This window comes from Tachyglossus aculeatus, chromosome 16 (genome assembly GCF_015852505.1).
Source record: "Tachyglossus aculeatus isolate mTacAcu1 chromosome 16, mTacAcu1.pri, whole genome shotgun sequence".
NCBI classification, from domain to species: Eukaryota; Metazoa; Chordata; class Mammalia; order Monotremata; family Tachyglossidae; genus Tachyglossus; species Tachyglossus aculeatus.
The window spans coordinates 16,492,359-16,512,518 of record NC_052081.1 but is presented as its reverse complement, the minus strand read 5'-3'; the positions used below and the strand labels follow the sequence as shown (position 1 = coordinate 16,512,518).

The 20,160-nt window shown below is 41.5% G+C and overlaps 1 protein-coding gene across 3 annotated transcripts in view; it reads left to right on the top strand.

Moving 5' to 3' along the window:
* Window positions 1-20,160, top strand: part of BRINP3 (BMP/retinoic acid inducible neural specific 3) — a 441,851-nt gene that overhangs the window by 214,172 nt on the left and 207,519 nt on the right. For 2 of the 3 annotated variants that reach the window (XM_038758436.1, XM_038758434.1), the window contains one exon: window positions 16,050-16,335. In XM_038758436.1, coding sequence (XP_038614364.1) covers window positions 16,142-16,335 — 194 coding nt within the window. In that variant the 5' untranslated portion in view covers window positions 16,050-16,141. Of the gene's footprint in view, window positions 1-1,896; window positions 2,322-16,049; window positions 16,336-20,160 lie in introns of those variants that run through there. The other variant, XM_038758435.1, reaches the window with a different exon arrangement.

The window sequence follows — 20,160 nt, the reverse complement described above, 5'->3', positions numbered from 1 at the left end:
AAACCCTTCTCCCCCTGCCCAGGCACGAGGCTGGGATCCATTTCGGGGGGGGGGGGGTTCCTCTGAAACCCCTGTAGCCCCCGCCCCAAGATCTGGGATCCAGCCGGAGAGGGGTCTATGTAACCTTACCCCGGGACAACTCAGGATCCATTTGGGGAGGGGGAGTTCCTCTGAAGCCCCTGTACCCCCCCCCAAGAGCCTGGGATCCATTTGGGTAGGGGTCTCTGTAACCTTACCCCCTCCGGGGACAAATTAGGATCCATTTGGGGAGAGGGGGTTCCTCTGAAGTCCCCGTAGCCCCCGCCCCAAGAGCCTGGGATCCAGTTGGGGAGGGGGTTCTGTAACCCTACCCCCTCCCGGGATAAATTAGGATCTATTTGGGGACGGGGCTGTTCTTCTGGAGCCCCTGGAGCCCCCGCCCCAAGAGCCTGGGATCCAGTTGAGGAGGGGTCTCTGTAACCTTACCCTCTCCCGGGTCAAATTAGGATCCATTTGGGGAGGGGGGAGTCCTCTGAAGTCCCTCTAGCTCCCCACCCCAAGAGCCTGGGATCCATTTGGGGAGGGGTCTCTGTAACCTTCCCCCTTCCTCCACGATTTTAGGATCCATTTCGGGAGGGGGGTTCCTCTGAAGCTCATGTAGCCGCCCGCCCCAAGAGCCAGGGATCCATTTGGGGAGGGGTCTCTGTAACCCTCCCCCTCCGCCCTCTCCCCATGAATTTAGGATCCACCTGGGGAGAGGGCTGTTCCTCTGAAGCCCCTGTAGCCCCCGCCCCAAGGGCCTGGGATCCAGTTGAGGAGGGGTCTCTGTAACCCTCCCCCCGCCTCCTCCCGGCACGAATTTAGGATCCCTCTGGGGAGGGGGAGTTCCTCTGAAGACCCCTCTGAAGTCCCGCATATTTGTGCTCCGGGGTCCCCCGCTGGGTCTCTCGGGGGTTCGGGGGAGAAACTTTGGGGCGCGGGCCAAGGTCCTTTATTGAGCCCTTAGGCCACCCTGGCGAGGAGCCAGCTTTCAGAGGCGGAAAGTGGACATCCTCCTAATTTGGCCCAGCGGGATTCCCGGCGGGAAAACCCAGCCCCCCCGCGATTCCGCGGTCTAACGGGACCTGTGCTCTCCCAAGCGCTTAGTGCAGTGCTCTGCACACAGTAAGCGCTCAACCAATACGATGAAGCGAGTGCCTGAATGATCCACTCTGGGGTTTCGGGATCAGGGGGAAACTGAGGAAGCCACGTCTCCAACCTTCCCCAGCCCGGTCCTAGGGATAGGAGAGTGGGGGCTAGCCCGGGGGTCTGGAAACACCCAATCTCTCCTTCCCACTAGGGTTTTTTTTCCAGCTGATTAAGAATGAATGCATTAATCTCTTTTTCCTTTAACCCTGAGAGCTAACCTTAACTCCAATTGGTACTAGCCTTGCCCTCTCTCTGTATGTGTGTGTGTAGGTGTGGGTGGGTGGGAGAAGGGGAAGGGGACACAGCCTCAATTTCCTCCCTCCACATCCTCCCTTCATTTCCCACCTCTTTCTCTCCCATCCCCATGGACCCAGGGTCAACCCCAGGAGGCCAATTTGCAGGCCACTTGGAACTAAAACCCATTCCAAGGACAGAAGCCTCTCCCTCTGAGTTGGGTCATCAAGGTCAACCGGGAGGCCTCTTTGGGGCCCTGGCCACTGCAACAAGCCAATCCCTCCGGGGCCACCCTCTCTCCAAATTGGCCAGTTTTCCTAGAGGAGGGGCTGGGTGGGAGGAGGAGAAGAAGGATGGGGAGGGGCTGGCTCCTGGGACTAGGTTTGCTCTGTAGCCCGGCAGAGGCAGACTTTGAGCTTCCGGGGATTTCGCTTTTTTCTCCCCAAGAGTCCCTTCCCTCCACTCTCTTCCCCCAGCTGGAGAAATCGGCCAACGGTGAGCCCTCCAGGTGGGCGCCTTCTCCCTCCTCTGGTTCCTCCTCCACAGCCCCAATGGGGATTATTCCCGGGAATGATGCCCTGGGCTCTTCCTCTTCCTCCTCCTCCTGGAGATAAGGGGTGTTGAACTGTCGGATGGGGTGGTGCAAACCAAAAAGCAGCTGCTAGACGGACCACAAGGAGTTAAAAAGGGCTTAAAGACTCTTTCATCCAGTGTAATCACTAGTGTAGTAGCCAATCCTAGCCAACAGAGGTACAGATTCTTGGTAGGATGGTGTCAGGAGCGAGGTAAAGAAAGCAGCAAGGTGGAAGCCCACCGCGTATTGGAAGACAGCCTGATTTTCCTGGCTTTTGCTGATCTCTGTATCGTTTCAAAAAAAAAATACCCAAAACCCCTGCATACAACATCATGCAGTTGTGCAGGTAAGGTCTGAAGGTATGTGCTTGCATAGCCTGTAGTAACTCTCGCATCTTCAAGTTTTTCCTTTTCCTTTGCATTTCTCACTGATTGTGTGTGTGTGTGTGTGTGTGTGTGTGTGTGTGTGTGTTATTTTCATCCTTGCGGTGACTCTTTGCCTGTTCCCAGCATCTGTAGGCTTTTTCACCGACTTGGCCATCCTGTCACTTATAAGGAGCAAAACAGAGCAAGAAGAGTGTCTTAATCTCTAACACGTTGTTTAAATGATGACTCTCAACATTGGATTGCAAGAGGCTGTGGGGCAGACTCATGAATATGATAAAATGTGTTTGGTAGGGGAGGGAAAAATATATAAGGGATACTTGAAGAAACACTAAGGAACAATTATACAGGCTTTTAAAAAGGAATATTCTTTAGGGACTTCATTGAAACAGGAGAACTAGGTTCAGTCTGAATTTGGTGTGGGGGGAGGAATTTGAATGCGTTTGATGTAAAAGTCAGATTTTTCTAATGCTTTATCATACAACTAGCAAAAATGATAGCTTACCAGAAATTGTTTAACTTGATCAGTGGGGCTTTGGGAGAGAAATGATGGAAGGAGAGACAGAAGGCCTAGGCAGTTTAATCTAGAAATAACCCTTCCCCCACCCCTGAAGCTAGTCATTTAGGAGAGCTCCTTTGCATTTATGTTCCAGAAACACCATTGTATATTAAATTTGATCCTAAAACTAACTAGGCAATATCTTACTTTAAAAGTGGCTAAAATAAAACTTCGTTTTCTGTAATGGTGCTATAGACTTCTAATCTTGGGCATTGTACAGAATTATGCCTTGTACTTCTAAATTGTCTCCTAGCAAAGCTGGTATGGATAGTAAAATCATTTGACATCTATTGACTCTCCTAGTGACATCTGTGTTTCTAGAACTCCCAATGAGACTTCAAACATAAAAGATGAAAGGGAACTTTAGTTCATACATGAATAGTCAGAAAACTTTTTTTTATCATTTATTGAATAATTGAATCATGTGTAGTTCTCTTATCTTCTAGGGGGATTTGCGTTTAGTTTTGGTAAATCTTTATGCTAATAAGTCTTCCATTAAAGGTTTACTCTAATTTATACAAGATTTGAGACCCTCAAAATTGAATTTATTTTTTTTAACTTTGATTTGATCATGGTTCCAAATTTATTTCTTAGGGAACATTTTTTTTCAGAACACCAAGAAACATGTCAATATAAAATTGTATATTGCTTTTTCAAAATGCTATAAATCAAATATGGCTCAGAAAGATGGCATATCCCTAAGGCTGAATGAAGTTTACAAGTTTTCTGCTGGGGAAGAAAGAAGTGGAATTTTCTGTTCTTGTCCCTCATCAAATCGTTTTATCCTAGAATAAAAACTCTGCCTTTGCTTTTCTCTGAATTATCAGTTTGGATGATAATTTCTGTTCCAATCCCAAAGAATATAGGTCTGAGGCATTCTTTTTTTTTTGAAATGTGTTATTGACTTAAAGTTTTAACTTATTTAAAAACTTCCAGGACAGCACTAATTTCAGTTTTTCCTTTCATAATTAAATTTAAGCAAATTGACTGATTCTAACTACCCTGACCATAGTAGTTTAATTGGGTATTAAGGTCAAAGTGCAACTAGTACTTGCACTTGTATCAAATATAAACATGGATAGAATTGACATAAGATCATTTAAGATCATAATTAAGAGGGATATCTTGGTCAACTTTGTGTTGTGACATGTCATTTGTACACTGCCTCATTTTCTTTAACTTTGTAAACAGATGAATCACCTCATTTGTTTCCAAAGGATAGACTTGCTTATTGATGTCTTGATGTTGTCTTTTCCTTCATGTAATATACAGGGGAAAAATCACAGTATCTAACGTTTCTTAAATTTCTCCATTTTGAAGTAGATGAGAAGAGGAAAAGGCAGCCATTTTTATCCCCAGTTCCCTTAGGAATGGTAACCCACTTGATTGGTAATGAGTGGGTGTGGGGGCCTAATTAAATCAATTGGATTTAGTGACCGATTGGGTTTTTTTATTTAAAACTAATCTTACTTCTGACAACCTTTATCTTTAACAAAAAAAAAATGCTTCCTCTTAAAATCAAAACAAGTAGTCTGCTATTAGAGAGCAAAATCAATACTTTTTGGGGGTTCTAAATACTTGGATCAAACTAAATGTAAAACACCCAATCACAGAAAGCTAATGACAAATGCATCGGTTCTGGGTGGGATGGAAGGCCATTTCCAAGATTGGTCTCTTGGCCTTTCCCGGCTGGGGCTGTTTTACTTGGTTTCCAATCTGTTGTGCCGGTGTGGCAGGGTATGTCCCAAAGTCGACATTACCAAATAAATAACAAATATCTCGAATAGAGTCCACTCAGGCCATAGTTGATTAGCTATTGAAAGGCACTGGTTCTTTCTCTGTACCAATTCTACCCTCGCCACTCTCAAAAATCCTCAATGGCTGCCTGCCCATCTATCTTGGCAATCAAAAAGAAACTCCTCATCCCAGCCCCGAGACACTCAGTCAGCTCTTTCCCTTCTAGCTATCCTTGCTCCTCCCCTCCTACGATCCATACTGCACACTTTGCTCTTCTACCACTAGTTTACTGTGCCTAGTTCTCATCTCTCTCACTGCTGATCCCATGCTGACACCCTCCCTAATGCCTGGAACTCTCTCCCACTCCATATCTGACATTCTTCCCATCCTTAAAGCCCTACCTACTAAAATCATTTGTACTACAGGAACCATTCCCTGACCTCTCCTCTCCCACCCTACCTATTCTCTCTCTCTCTTCTCATCACCCATGCACTTAAGGCCATGTGCCCCAGGCACTAGGATACCACCTTCCTCCTTCACATCCCTTATGTGCATATCCTATACCCTGCTGCTTCCCCTACATGCAGGTTATTTTAATATCACCTTCCCGCTGTATTGTAAACTCCAGGAGGACAGGGCTCAAGTGTACTAACTCTATTGTAGCGTATTAAGTGCTTAGTACAGTACTCTGCACACAGCTCTTAATAAATGCCATCGATGGATGCAATGTGTCTACAAACTGGTTCCACTCTCCTTTAGTATTCACATCTTTTTCAGGCTTTGTAAAAGTCTAGAATTTGTACACCAGATGTCAAGGTGTTTCTCCCAAGAACAAAATAACTCATTAGCAGATGATGAATGATCAATTACAAATGGTGCTATAATTATTGAAGAAAAACAAACTAGACTATCAGGCTGTAACTCCTGCCATTGTAGTATTACATCAATCACAGTACATTCTCTAGAGAAGGTTCCATCTCCCTTCTCACTACTTTCTATCTACTTTCTCCCACCAAAATCCTTAAATGGGTATGCATGTTGCCCAAATGAATAACAAGATAAATTTTGTAGCTAAGTTTATTAGAGCTGTTAGATAAAAATCAAGTGTGCAGATGATTATTTCTCTTCTTTTTTCTTAAATTAGAAAAACTAGAGGTAAGCATTGAGCTCTGGCTTGCCATAATTTTATAAGAAAATTTATACTGAATGATTCTCCCAAAATGTAGAGCATTAGAATTTAATATTGTACATTCTAAATAACACTTTAGCATATGTGTTAGTCATTTTATAGGAGGCATTTTGGGTTCCATTATCTAATTGATTTGGAGAGTTTCTTTTGCCAAGACTGTTTGTCATCTGCTTGCTGTACAAAGAGTAGCCAACTTTTGTGTGGATACTTTTTTCATGAACTTTATGAACTCTTTCCTTTCTGTTAATGTTGCGAACTACTCTCCCAAGGCCCCACACTGTCAAAATATGTCTATGAACATTAGGATGATGAAAAGAACGTGTTAAACCCTGGTTCATCCTTAAAACTGTGCAGTGACTCCCACCTCTTGAGCTCAAAGAGCAAGTTTCCCAACCAATTATTCCATTCCTCATGTAATCTGCAAATATACAGTGGATTTTGTGTAGCACAACTTTGATGAAACAGGGTTGACATTTATCCACCCACTTCTTGAATAAAGCATTAACTCTCTTACTCAGCACGGTCTCTGATGCCTAAAAATAACATTGGAAATCAGAAAGCCACATCGGCTTTTCTCCCATGGTGCCATGCTGATTACCTACTAACATTTCGGGGCCAGGCAGTATCATGCTGGGACCGGAGAGGGAAATTAGGTGGGGCAGAAGAGTCAGGCTGCTGCCAGAGACCCAAATACGGAACCAGCCTGCTGACAGTGAGTGAAAGTGCCTTCACAGTGCAATAAATTATTGCATGAACAAAATGGAGGAAACCAAAAAAGGGCAGAAGTCAGAACTGCCTAGTTTCCATTGATTTGACCAGGGCAATTAAATATTTTCCAATATTTCCCAGCCTGGACTGGCAAATTTCGGACAAAAGGCAATTTTTACAGAAAAGAACAAACTATTTTTTTCTATTAATAATGAGTACTTTTATTCATTCATTCAACCATATTTGGTGAGTGCTTACTCTGTGCAGAGGACTGTACTACTAATAATAATTATGGCATTTGTTAAGCGCTTACTATGTGCAAAGCACTGTTCTAAGCACTGGGGGGGATACAAGGAGATCACATTGTCCCATGTGGGGCTCACAGTCTTAATCCCCATTTTACAGATGAGGTAACTGAGGCTCAGAGAAGTTAAGTGACTTGCCCAAGATCACACAGCAGACATGTGGGGGAGCTGGGATTAGAACCCATGACGTCTGACTCCCAAGCCCGGGCTCTTTCCACTGAGCAATGCACTTGGGGAAGTACAATATAACAATAAACATATTCCAGGCCTGCATCAAGCTTGGAATCTAGCAGGGGAGACAGATATTAGTATAAATAAAAAAATTACAAATATGTATGTAAGTGCTATGGGACTATGGGCATCATTATTTTCAAAAAAGTAGCAGTTGAAGCAAGGTTTATTGAGCATTCGCTGAGTGCCCTATACTAGGTAGGCATTTAGGAAGTTCAAAATAAAGTGACGTTCCCTGCCTTCAAGGAGCTTATACTCTAAATGGGGAAGTCAAACATAACATACCTGCAACTCAACCTGTCACAGTGGCATATGTACCCATATTTACACTGCAAGTTTTAGTTTTAAATCTTACAAGGTAGATAGCACTTTTTAAATTTGCTACATGCTCTGGCAATAACCGCTTCCAGGAAGTTGGGGGTTGAACTGTTTCAGAAATAGAATAGCTCATAAAGACTGTCAGTTGGCTGACAGTTCTGGATTGTCTAGACTGTAAGCTCATTGCGGGCAGGTAACATTTCTACCTACTCTGTCATTGTACTCTCCCAAGTCTTAGTGCAGTGCTCTGCGCAAAGTAAGTGCTCAATAAATGGGCTTGGTTGTCATGTGAAAATCCTTTTGCTGAATAAACCCTGGTCAGTGTATGAGTGATCTATAGTCATAGCCACCTTCCGAAGTGGATTGCACTGTTAGTGTCATCTTCGAGTAGGATAGGCATATTCATAGTTCATATTTCATTAAAGCGCCTATAATCATCGGAGTTTCTCTAATCACCCTATTTTTGAGAACCAGAAACATGTCCTCTGCCTATTTTCCGGATGCCTTCTTGCAATCCAAAGGATTTCCTCTATAACAGGAGAAAGCCTCATAAAAATATCAAGGAAAGTGGTTATGGCTTCAGGACTTGACAAACTAAAAAATGAAAATATTACCGATGGTCCTTCAGGGATCATATAGACCTGCTGGATGTGTGCTTTAGTTTTGGATCAATCCAGACTCAAGCTTCATGCAGTGAAGAATGCCGGAACTATGGTTCCTAGCACTTGATTGTAAAATCCTTAAAGATGTGGTATTTGTTCAGCAGCATGGCTCAGTGGAAAGAGCACGGACTTGGGAGTCAGAGGTCATGGGTTCAAATCCCGGCTCCGCCACTTGTCAGCTGTGTGACTTTGGACAAGTCACTTAACTTCTCTGTGCCCCAGTCCACCTGTGAAATGGGGATTAAGACTGTGAGCCCCACGTGGGACAACCTGATCACCTTGTAACCTCCCCAGTGGTTAGAACAGTGCTTTGCACATAGTAAGCACTTAAAAATGCTATTATTATTATTAATAATTGCTTACTATGTGCCAGCCACTCTATTAAACGCTGGGGTTGATATGATCAAATCAGTTGGGCATAGTTTCTGTCCCACATGGGGCTCACAGTCACAATCTCCATTTTACAGATGAGGTACGTGAGGCTCAGAGAATTGAAGTGACTTGCCCAAGGTCAAACAGCAGACTGGTGGCAGAGCTAGGATTAGAACCCATGACCTTTTGACTCCCAAGCCCATGCTCTATGTACTATACCATGCTGCTTCTCAGTTTTTACCTTCTTTACTGTACTCTCCCAAACAATCCAGTGCTCAGCACATAGTAAGTGCTCAATAAATACAGTTGACTGATTATTGGGCAAGTGTTGAGGAAGTCTCAGCAAGAGCTGGATTGTTCTAGGAGAGGTCACTCCCAACCCCAAATTAGCGGGGGATTGGACACTTTGGGGTTGCCGCTACCCACTTCTGTGGACTCACAGAAAAAAATACTCCTTCCTGATAGACACACTCCCAGCTGAAGAGGTCTAAGATTCTAGTTGGGAGCTGGTGGTTGCTGATTGCTCCAGGCCTGGGAAGGTTCTGTGTCCTTTTGCTTTCCTTGGCCAGTTCAGACGGTGCTCCCTGTCAGGTCTTCAGGATGATCAAGTCGCCTCACTCCATCTTCCAACCTGAATAACAGTGAATCTCTTCCACAGTGAGCATCGCATAGAGTGCTGTTTGCCTGAACAAGGATACAATTGATTTGAACAGAAAGTTATGGTTCTCTCTCTGTGGGGATAAATGGGCTTCAGGTCTTTGCCTCTTATTTTAGAAAGAGAAATGATCAGAAGTAAAATCACTCTCATCCTAGTAATTGCAAACACGGCAATTGGAATGAGGAAGCACAGTGTATCTGCGTAATTCCAGGGAACAGGATGAGGAACTTATTGACAGAATAGGAGACTGTGTTCCCTCGAAGACTCTTCCCAGTTCCCATGGTTAACCTTGAGTGGATGCCAGTTCTCTATTACGAAGTACAAACAGGTCTGGGTTTTTAAGGATTAGGATGAAACCATCCCTTTTCCCTGAATTGCTTTGGTAAAAACTATTTTTATTTAGTCTGAATTAAGCAATTACATAAACCTGTCACTGGAAGTGCATTGAGTGTTGTCTGAATTTTGTCTGTGGACTCTTCGATTTGAGTTTCATGGTCTCTCCTCAAAATTAGGAAGGATGAGAAATCACATGATGATGGCATAATTTTCATTAGACTTAAAATGACTCCTAATGGAAAATTTTTGTCTGACAAATGATCATTTTTCAGACTACCCTTGAAAAGTGTGCCTTCTTGATCCAAAGGAACAGATAAGTATAAGAATTTCATGATACCCAATTTCCATCATAAATCTAAATGAGAAAGATATGCAGGAGCTATTATGAAGTAAATCAATTCATTCACCCCTAATGTAACTGTTTACCGAGGCCGTAATTTCTATCTAATTTGATATAAACTCTAGGTCATATGTTCATAATTATCTATTGGATTCCAACAATGCCAGTGATGGTGATTTTTTTTCTTTTTAATCAGTGAGTGAATGAGACTTATAAAGAGCAATGCATGATTGAGAATTCTTTCCACATTGTATGTTTTTGATGTGTTCTTGTCATTTTTGACACCATTTTCATTCTCCATCACTGTTTCACAATATTCTCAAAGTCTCTGTTCTAAGAAATCATCTATATCTGATTCCTTCTATGCCAAGATGAACTATCTTCTGCAGCTGCAGTGTTTAGAGGAATTCCATTTCATCTGAGGTTTTCCTTCACTCACTATCTTTCAATAATTTATCTTTTGAGGGAGACCCTATTTATGTTTTCACCTTACCTATTCTCTACTAGAGATAGTTTTTGCTTCTTAATTACCTGCTAAGAATTTATAGTTCATGTTTCTCAGCCATAATGTGGTATTCTGTCCCTTTCAGTGGTGTAAGTAAATATTTCCCACTGCTGTACCATTGCTTTATTAAATGACCATGAATGGGGCGATGGAAGTGCTTCTGGCATTGACGTGTTTGACTCCTTTTGGAGACCATTTTTGGATTGTATCTATTAAATGCTTACTCTGCGTCATGCACTGTGCTAATATCCGACATAGATACAGGATAATCAGATTAAGGGAACACGGTTCCTGCCCCATATATAGGGTTCACAGCCTTAGGGGAAGATTGTGTATAATTCACAATCTGTGTGTGATGGGCTTTGGTAAATATTCATTCATTCATTCAATCGTATTTATTGAGTGCTTACTGTGTGCAAAGCACTGTACTAAGCGCTTGGGAAGTATATCTATTTTGACCAAAAGGTAAAGCTGTCCTATCCCTTCCTTGCTGGATTTATTCCCTTTGTCTTCTTGCCACATCTTTAACCTGCTCAAATCAGTTGAATGCTAATCTCGCTCTCCAAAGTTTTTCTCCAGATTGGTCAAGACCAATGATCTCTGTATTCCCCAAATTAATCCAGGCAGTTCAATGCCCTTTTGCTTTTAAAGAACTACCCTATCTGGCAGAGCAGTTCTGAGAAATGTGATGTTCCAAACCACTATCTTCTCTTCTTTCACTATCCCCAGTGAATTCACAGTCAGGTGCTAGCATTTACGTTCCCCTTTATTGGTGAAACAAGAATTTATTGACAAGATCAAGTAGGAGATTAGTTCCCTCAACACTATACACTCCCCAGAGGAGTTCTAACCCTCATTAAGATGGAAAACACTTAAAGTTGTAATTCAGGGACACTGCATTGCCTCATCAGCTAAAATAAATAAAGAGCAGGAAGCTCTACTGAACAGACTTAGAGAGATTAAATAGCTTGAAAGATTTCATGAGTGCAATTCTAATGCAAGTCTTAACTTATACCCTGCTGGGAGAGACAAGGGCAAATTAGCTCTTATGAAAATAAAGTGGAGAAAGAAAACTCCAATAATGCAATCAATAGGAGAGATAAGGCTACATTTTGGGTTTTTGAAGGCCATTAAGATTATTTCAAGGGACTCCTGAATGAGATGGCTACCAAGCTTTTAAGCTACTGCCACTGACTCTTAGTTCTTCTTATCCCTATCTCTGACTGCTATCATAAACTGTCCAACATTGATTCCGCCTCTGTCACCACCTTCCTGCCTCTTTTAAACTAGGGAAGCAGTGTGGCTCAGTGGAAAGAGCCCGGGCTTGGGAGCCAGAGGTCATGGGTTCAAATCCTGGCTCCGTCGCTTGTCAGCTGTGTGACTTTGGGCAAGTCACTTCACTTCTCTGTGCCTCGGTTACCTCATCTGTAAAATGGGGATGAAGACTGTGAGCCACAGGTGGGACGACCTGATCACCTTTTATCCTCCCCAGCGCTTAGAACAGTGCTTTGCACATAGTAAGCACTTAACAAATACCAAAATTATTATTATTATTATTATTATTAAATGTCAGGTGAAAAAAAAACAACTACATGACCTCTTTCTCTTCCTCCTAAGAATAACTGTGGTCTCTGTTGAGCACTTACAATGTGCCAAGCGCTGTGTTAGGCCCTGGGATAGATGAAGGATTCATTCATTCAATCATATTTATTGAGTGCTTACTGTGTGCAGAGCACTGTACTAAGCGAAGCAACATGCCTAGTAGATAGAGCATGGGTCTGGGAGTTGGAAGGACCTAGGTTCTAACTCTGAATCTGCCAGTTGCTTTCTGGGTGACCTTAGGCAAGTCACTTCACTGTGCCTCAGTTTCCCCATATATAATGGGGATTAAGTCTGTGAGCCCCATGTGGGACTGTGTCCAACCTGATTTGTCCAACCAAAGAAGTAGCGTGGCTCAGGTGAAAGAGCACAGGCTTGGGAGTCAGAGGATATGGGTTCTAATCCTGACTCCACCGCTTGTCAGCTGTGTGACTTTGGGCGAGTCACTTCACTTCTCTGTGCCTCGGTTAACCTCATCTGTAAAATGGGGATTAAGACTTTGAGCCCCATGTGGGACAACCTGATCACCTTGTATCCCCCCAGTGCTTAGAACAGTGATTTGCACATAGTAAGTGCTTAACAAATGCCATCATTACTATTATTATTTGCTTGTATCCACCCCAGCACTTAGTACAGTACCTGGCACACAGGGAGTGCTTAACATTCTTATTATTATTCTCTGTGCCTCAGTTCCCTCATTTGTAAAATAGGAATTAAGATTGTGATTGTGTAGGACAGAGACTGTGTAAAACTTGACTAGATATATCTACCCAGTGCTTAGTACAGTGCCTGGCACAGAGTAAGTGCCTAACATATACCACTATTATTATTATTAGATGAGAAACAGTCCCTATCCTAAGCAAGGCTCCTAGTATAAAGACTATAATGATCATGTTATTTGAGTGCATACTATGTGCCAAGCACTGTCTTAACTGCTGAGGTAGACAGAAGATAATCACAACTGACACAATTCATCCTTCATGGGGCTCAAAGTCTAAATATGGGGAAGAATGAATGTTTAATGCCCATTTTGCATATGAGTCAACTGAAAGCCAAACAAGTCAAGTGATTTGCCCAGGATTACCCAGCAGGAAAGAGACAGAGCCATGATTAGAACCCAGGTTTTCTGATTCCCAGTTCTGTGTTATTTTCACTATTCAATAATAATAGAAGCAGCATGGCTCAGTGGAAAGAGCATGATCTTGTCAATGAATTCTTGTTTCACCAATAAAGCGGAACGTAAATGCTAGCACCTGACTGCGAATTCACTGGGGATAGTGAAAGAAGAGAAGATAGTGGGCTTTGGAGTCAGATGTCATGGGTTCTAATCCCTGTTCCACCACTTGTCAGCCGTGTGACTTTGGGCAAGTCACTTCACTTTTCTGTGCCTCAGTTACCTCATCTGGAAAATGGGGATTAAGACTGTGAGCCCCCACCGTGGACAACCTGATCACCTTGGAACCTCCCCAGTGCTTAGAACAGTTCTTTGCACATAGTAAGCACTTAATAAATGCCATTATTATTATTATTATTAATAATAATAAATGACATCCTGTTTCCCCAACCATCCTATCTACTGTATTTATATTTTTTGATAGTTCTTATGCTGCTGAGTTCTAAAAGGGACCTAACTATTGTTGCCTCCTTGGTGGATTCCAAGTTTGTAGTCCTCAAAGAAGGATGAAGGGAGAGGGGTTTTCTGCTGACAGTATTGCTGCCTTGGGTCATCTCCAATTACCCCTCCTCTAGGGCCTACATAGCCACCTGCCCACCCCTCAATCCTACCCTGGTTCCCACTCTGGTCCTGGGTTTGCAACTCTGTAAGATGAAGACCCCAATTATCAATTGTCTCTAGACTGTAGCCTCATGGTGGGCAGAAAATCTGTCAGTTTTCTGTTGTATCCTGCTCTCTCAAGTGCTTAGTACAGTGCCCTGCACACAGTAAGTGATGGATAAATATAATCAACTGACAATGGTATTCACTGAGCTCTTACTGTGTGCAAAGCACTGTACTAAGCACTTGGGAGAGTGCAATACAACGTAGTTGGTGGAAACATTCCTTGCCCACAAAAAGCTTATGGTCTAGAGGATGGTAAGGACTATGGAGAAGGAGGTGGGACAGTTGAAGTAGCAATGGCAGTGAAGTCCCCATTGGAACCCAGTGTTGGAGCTTTAAAAAAAGAAAGGTTGAAATATTCTTTGAAATAATACAGTGATAATAATATTCTAGAAATAATAAGCTGAAATGTGTGTTGCAAAATTTGCAGTATGCAGGAATCGAGGTAAAGAATACTAGTAATTCAAATAGATGTAGATTTATATCACTCTCTGAGTGCAGATTGTCCTGTGATGTAATAAAGCTTATCAAGTTCTGGGTGTGCAATTTTTTTTTAGAACACATTTCTCCAGAGGTCAATCTCTTGTTTATTTTTTCTTAAGTCTTATAGGAAAGGATTTATTGTGTTCTCCAAGGTTCGACCCCCTTCTTGTTAAAGGATATGTGTTATGAATCTATTTATGCAGTTATACTTGCAGAAATGCCTGTTAAAATGTTAAAAGAATATGTTTGCAGGACAGTAAGCATGAACTTAACTATTTCTTCTGAAATGAAAAGGGGGCATTACATCCCAATGGGAAGAGGTGCAAAATGCCTGAAGGATGTGGATCAATTCCTCACCATTTATTTTCCATTCTGTAACAAGTCAGATTCTTGCTGCTGATTTAGTAACATGCACTCCCAGGATATTCCACCAATATGAGAGTCCAAGTCAATGGAACTCATTTTAGTTGGCTTATTTTCATTTTGAATTACATCTAAATCATCGTGAAAATAAATTGCGTATGAATGTCCTGATATTTCAGAAGGGTAAAAAAAAAAACAATGAAAAAAACCCAGAGCACCAGAGTTCTAAGCTTCATGAACATAATAGTAATGTTGTTCATTAATTCATTCATTCAATTGTATTTATTGAGCACTTACTGTAAGCAGAGCACTGTATTAAGCTCTTGGAAAGTACAATTCAGCAACAAATAGAGATAATTCCTGCCCACAATGGTCTCGCAGTCTAGAAGAGGGGAGACAGACTTCAAAACAAGTAAACAGGCAACAGTAGCATTATTATAAATATAAAGAATTATAGATGTGTGTATATATATATCATTAAGAAAAATAAGTAGAGTTATAATTATAAATATGTACATATGCACACAAGTGCTGTGGGGCGAGGAGGGGAGTAGAGCAAAGGGAGAGAGTTGGGGTGATGGGGAGGGGGAACAGAGGAAAAGGGGGGCTTTGTCAGGAAAGGTCTCCTGGAGGAGGTGAACTATTCTACTCTCTATTCTGTAAATTCCTAATCAGTAAGGTTTTGGCCTACCAATTCTGGTGTATTGTACCCTTCCAAACATTTAGAACAGTTCTCACTACTCAGTAAATGCTGAATAAATAACATTGTTTGATATTGAATTTAAGGCTCATATACAAATGCTAAAGGAAACAACATCTGTTCCATGTTATTAATTAATAGCACTGAAATGTTCATTCATATATATATATACAGGCAAGTATGTATGTATGTTATTAATAAATAGTACTGAAATGTTCATTCATATATATATATGCAGGCAAGTATGTATGTACCTATCTAGGTTCACGTCTAAAAATGATGTTACTTATAGTTGCATTTATTGGGTGCATATGGGTGCATACATCTTTTAGAAATGTTCCACTTTCTTGAAATGAATGTGACAAATTTGTCTTTTAATAAATCATTATGCTATGCATTCTATGATCGTATTATAATCATTATGGTATTTATTAAGCCCTCACTATGTGCCGAACACTGTGCTAAGCCCAGAGGAAGATACCATCTGTGCAGATCAGACACAATCCCTGTCCTACATGGAGTTCACAGTCTAAGGAGGAGGGAGGACGGGTATTTAATCCACATTTTATAGATGCGGAAAATGAAGGATAGGGAAGTCACACTTGATTGTGTGTTGATAGAGTAGAGGAGACCCCATCTCCTTATGTTCAATAAAAGTGGAACATTTATCAGTCCCTGAGGGATGACTTAAGTGCTTAGTACGGTGCTCTGCACACAGTAAGTGCTCAATAAATTCTATTGATGGATAACTCATGCACATGTATTTAACTTGTGGTGTATTTTGTCTAGGTGTTGAGGGAAAGCTAAGAGAATGAAGACTCTAAGTCCCCAGTGGAAACGTGATATGGTGATGCAGTGCTAGTGCTGAATTGTTCTCTCTGATGGCTCTATGGGAGTGGATAGCACTGAGTCTTCATTGCTGGGTTTTAGCTGTCGCTGCTGTTTCGGATCAGCATGCCACAAGCCCCTTCGATTGGCTCCTCTCTGACAAGGGACCTTTCCATCGCTCCCAGGAATACGCCGATTTCGTGGACAGAAGCCGCCAGGGATTTAACACCAGATACAAAATTTACAGGTATGAATCGCAGCAAGGGGAAAGCAATTGCAGAATTACCCTTCTAAATGTTGTATATTTCAATGACCCTCTAGAGGTTTCTTTATGGAGAGTTGCAGATGGGAAAAGAAATGGACCATGGTACGTTAAAAAAAAATCATTATAGTACCTTGTTTGTGTTAACTTGACTTAAAAAAAAAACTTTATTCAGTCTATAAAGCTAATTTGGAAAAAAAAATAGTTCCAAGATTATGCTCACGTGTATCTTCCCTCCAAATTCCTAGATGCCTTCTCCAAAAGAAGTGTCCTATGATCCCTTTTTTCCCATTTTCAAAGACAGAGTTTTAAATCCTCTTTCCAGGCTAATTACGTGTCACAGTCGGACCCTTTCTGCAGTGTCAGCAGAAATAGAATAGGAATCATGTGGCAGTAACTGACAAGGTGAGCTGTCCTTTCTCCTGGCACATTTGAACCTCAAACTGCACCTATGACGAGGAAAAGGACAACTTTAAACCCCAAAGCTTTTGGAAACAAACTGAGAAACAGTTGGAAGGGAGGAGGTGAGAAGGGAGAAAGAATTTAATTTCTCCAAGAGGAAGACACATAGTGTTTAATTCATGCCAGGGCTTGCCAGAATCCAGCAGGGCATTGCCATTTTAATTACGAAAGTAAAAAGAAAATCTTTTGTCAACCCCTAACTTGCTGAATACCATAATAGCAGGATGCTCTTTCAAACAAATTTCTCAGATTGAAGGTGCAGCAGGATTATTGCTTTAGTCGATGGTATCAACGGCACCAACTCCCATTGATTTCAAGCCATCACAAGTCTAAAATGACATCATCGCTTGAGATCCGATACCGCTCTCACGACAAATTAAGCTCTGAAGCTGTGGGAAGGAAGACTACCTCTTCTGGCTTGCTCTTCTGCACCTCCCTTATGTGATTTTAAAAAGCAATCAACTGTTTCCACCCAAATATTTCCCAAATTGCATTTACTTCCCGAAAGGGAACCCAGGTGATCGTCTGCTTGACTTGGGGAATGGAATTAGCACTCTCTCTCTCTGTGGGATGAGGAATGGTTTAAAAAAGAATACTTTTGCTCTCTCGAATTCTGAAGGGAACCTATGTAAAAGACTGATGTTTCCTTTGGGCAGTCTGTATATTTTCATATTTCACAGGAGCTTGTTTTATTTTCTATTTATGTACACCAGAGGGCGCTGTGCTGCAGGTCAATATTCCTTTAGTGGCTTTTCCTAAAATACTGAAAAATAAGATGTTTTTGAATCCACCTAATTGAGGAATGAATACTTTTGGGAATGACTATTACTAAATTACACTCCAATATACATTCACCTTGCTGCATTTTAATATATATTCTCTCTGGATGGACAACACTGACTTGTGAATTTGCATCCGGCTGCAAAAGAAATTACAGTATGGGCACAGTTTATTTTAGTAACAAAAAGAATTACTCAATTTTACCTCATATGGTCACCTTGTGATCTAAACTAAATTCATTGAGAGACTGTCGGAAGCGCGTTCATTATTTTGCTGACATTTTTCTTAAAGCATCACTAGTTTAACCAAGTTTATCTTCGGTACATAGTTCTGCGTGCATTGATGAATCACAATGCTTTTTAAGGAAGTGGAAGTCTTCGGTAGTTCAGTATAACGAGCAGAATGTTAAGTGGTACAATCCATCAAATCAGGGCAATTTCAGAGCAGGCATGTTATCACTGTTTATCCTAGGATTTACAGGTTTTTTTGTATGTAAATGTTGGTCTTCAGTCTTTTTCTTTTTTTTTTTTTGTTTGTTTTAGCTTTTGGTTTGCTCAAACTACTGGTTTAGCAATTTTGGTAGGGAGTGATTATTCAAGGGAGTGGTTAAATAATAGTTTGTGGAGAAAGAAGGAGGAGGACATGAGATAATCTTGAATTCTGGCATTCCTAGAAGTTGATGTCTGAGTGCTCTAATAAGTGAAACTGATAGTGGATTTTGATCTCACTTTAGTCTGCTCTTTTCTCATCCCTGAATTGCATAAATTGACTGGAAACTGTTACATCAATCAATGGAATTTACTGTGCATCCAGCTCTGTACTAAGTACTTGGGAAGGAATTTGGGACTCGAGGAGTTTACAGGTGGAGACAGACACTGAAATAGATTATAATGGATCATAAGACTTTTTGTATCGGTATTATGGAATTGGGGGGAGTATCATAATGCTTAAAGGGTACACATGTAGTCAGTCCAGAGGGGAGAGAAGATAGGGGAAATACAGGGTTTAGTCCGGAAAGCCTTCTTGGAGGAAATGTCATTTTAGGAGGCTTTTGAAGGTGGGGAGGGAGTTTCAGGCCTGAGGGAGAATGTGGACAGGGATTGGTAATGGGATAGATGAGATGGGGATTATAGAGAGTGGGTTGGTGTTAGAAGTGCAGAGTCGGTGATTGGGTTGTGGAGAAGCAGCATGGTTTAGTGGAAAGAACCCAGAGGACGTGGGTCCTAATTCCAGCTCTGCCACTTATTTACTGCGTGACCTTGGGCAAGCTACTTAATTTATCTGTGCCTCAGTTTCCTCACCTTTAAAATGGAGATTAAGGCTGTGAGCCCCAGATGAGACAACCTGATTACCTGCAGCTTGGCTTAGAGCAAAGAGCCCAGGCTTGGGAGTCAGAGGCCACGGGTTTGAATCCTGACTCTGCCACTTGTCAGCTGTGTGACCTTGGGCAACTCACTTCACTTCTCTGTGCCTCCGTGACCTCATCTGTAAAATGGGGATGAAGGCTGTGAGCCCCACGTGGGACAACCTGATTACTTTGTATCTACTCCAGCTCTTGGAACAGTGCTTGGCATGTAGTAACTGCTTAACAAATACCAGCATTATTATTATTATCATTCTTACCCCAGTGCTTAGAACGGTGCTTGGCACGTAGTAAGTGCTTAACAAATATCAGCATTATTATTATTATTATTATTATTATTACCCCAGCACTTAGAACAGTGCTTGGCACATAGTAAGTGCTTAACAAATACCAGCATTATTATTATCATTATTATTATTACCCTAGCGCTTAGAACAATGCTTGGCACGTAGTAAGTGCTTAACAAGTACCATAATTATTATTAGTAGGAGATCACCAAGGTAAGGTAGGAAGGAGAAAGCTCACTGAACATCTTTAAAGCTGATGGTGAGGAGTGTGATGTGGAGGTAGAGAGAAAACTACTGGGAAGCTTTGGAAAAGTGGGGAGATACAGACTGAACTTTTTTCTTTTTTTTTTTTAATGAGCTGGGCAGCATAGACTGAATGATTTTTCAGGAAAAAATAAGGGGGACCTTTATATTCAACTAGTCTTTGGAAATTAAAGGACCAAATATTTCTCTAGCACTGTTTATAGATGAAAGAATTCACAAATCTCTGTTTACCTTTTATTGTAAGTGGTAGGCTTTCCTCTGTAAATATTCAATGATTCTAACGAATAACTCCAATGTATTGCCAAAGAGTAATAATCATCATATTCAAGCCTAAGGAAATATCTTTTATACATGGTTAACAAAATTTCAACTACTAGTCACAAAAGTTACTCAAAAGCAACGATAAAAGCCATATGAAAAAATGTCCATGGCACTTACGATGATTAACGAAGCATGGGCTATTGGCATCTTCATTAACTGGAAAACTAGTTAGCCACCAGGTTCAAAATTTGTAGTGACTTAAGTAGTATTTCTGCTTGTACTACAAATGTATAATAAAATAAATATATTAACATTAAACAGAGGTGAGTTCTCCCAAAAGTGGTTTGTCCTCTTTCCAAATGAATTCCTTCATTTACATATGAGGTGTGCTTA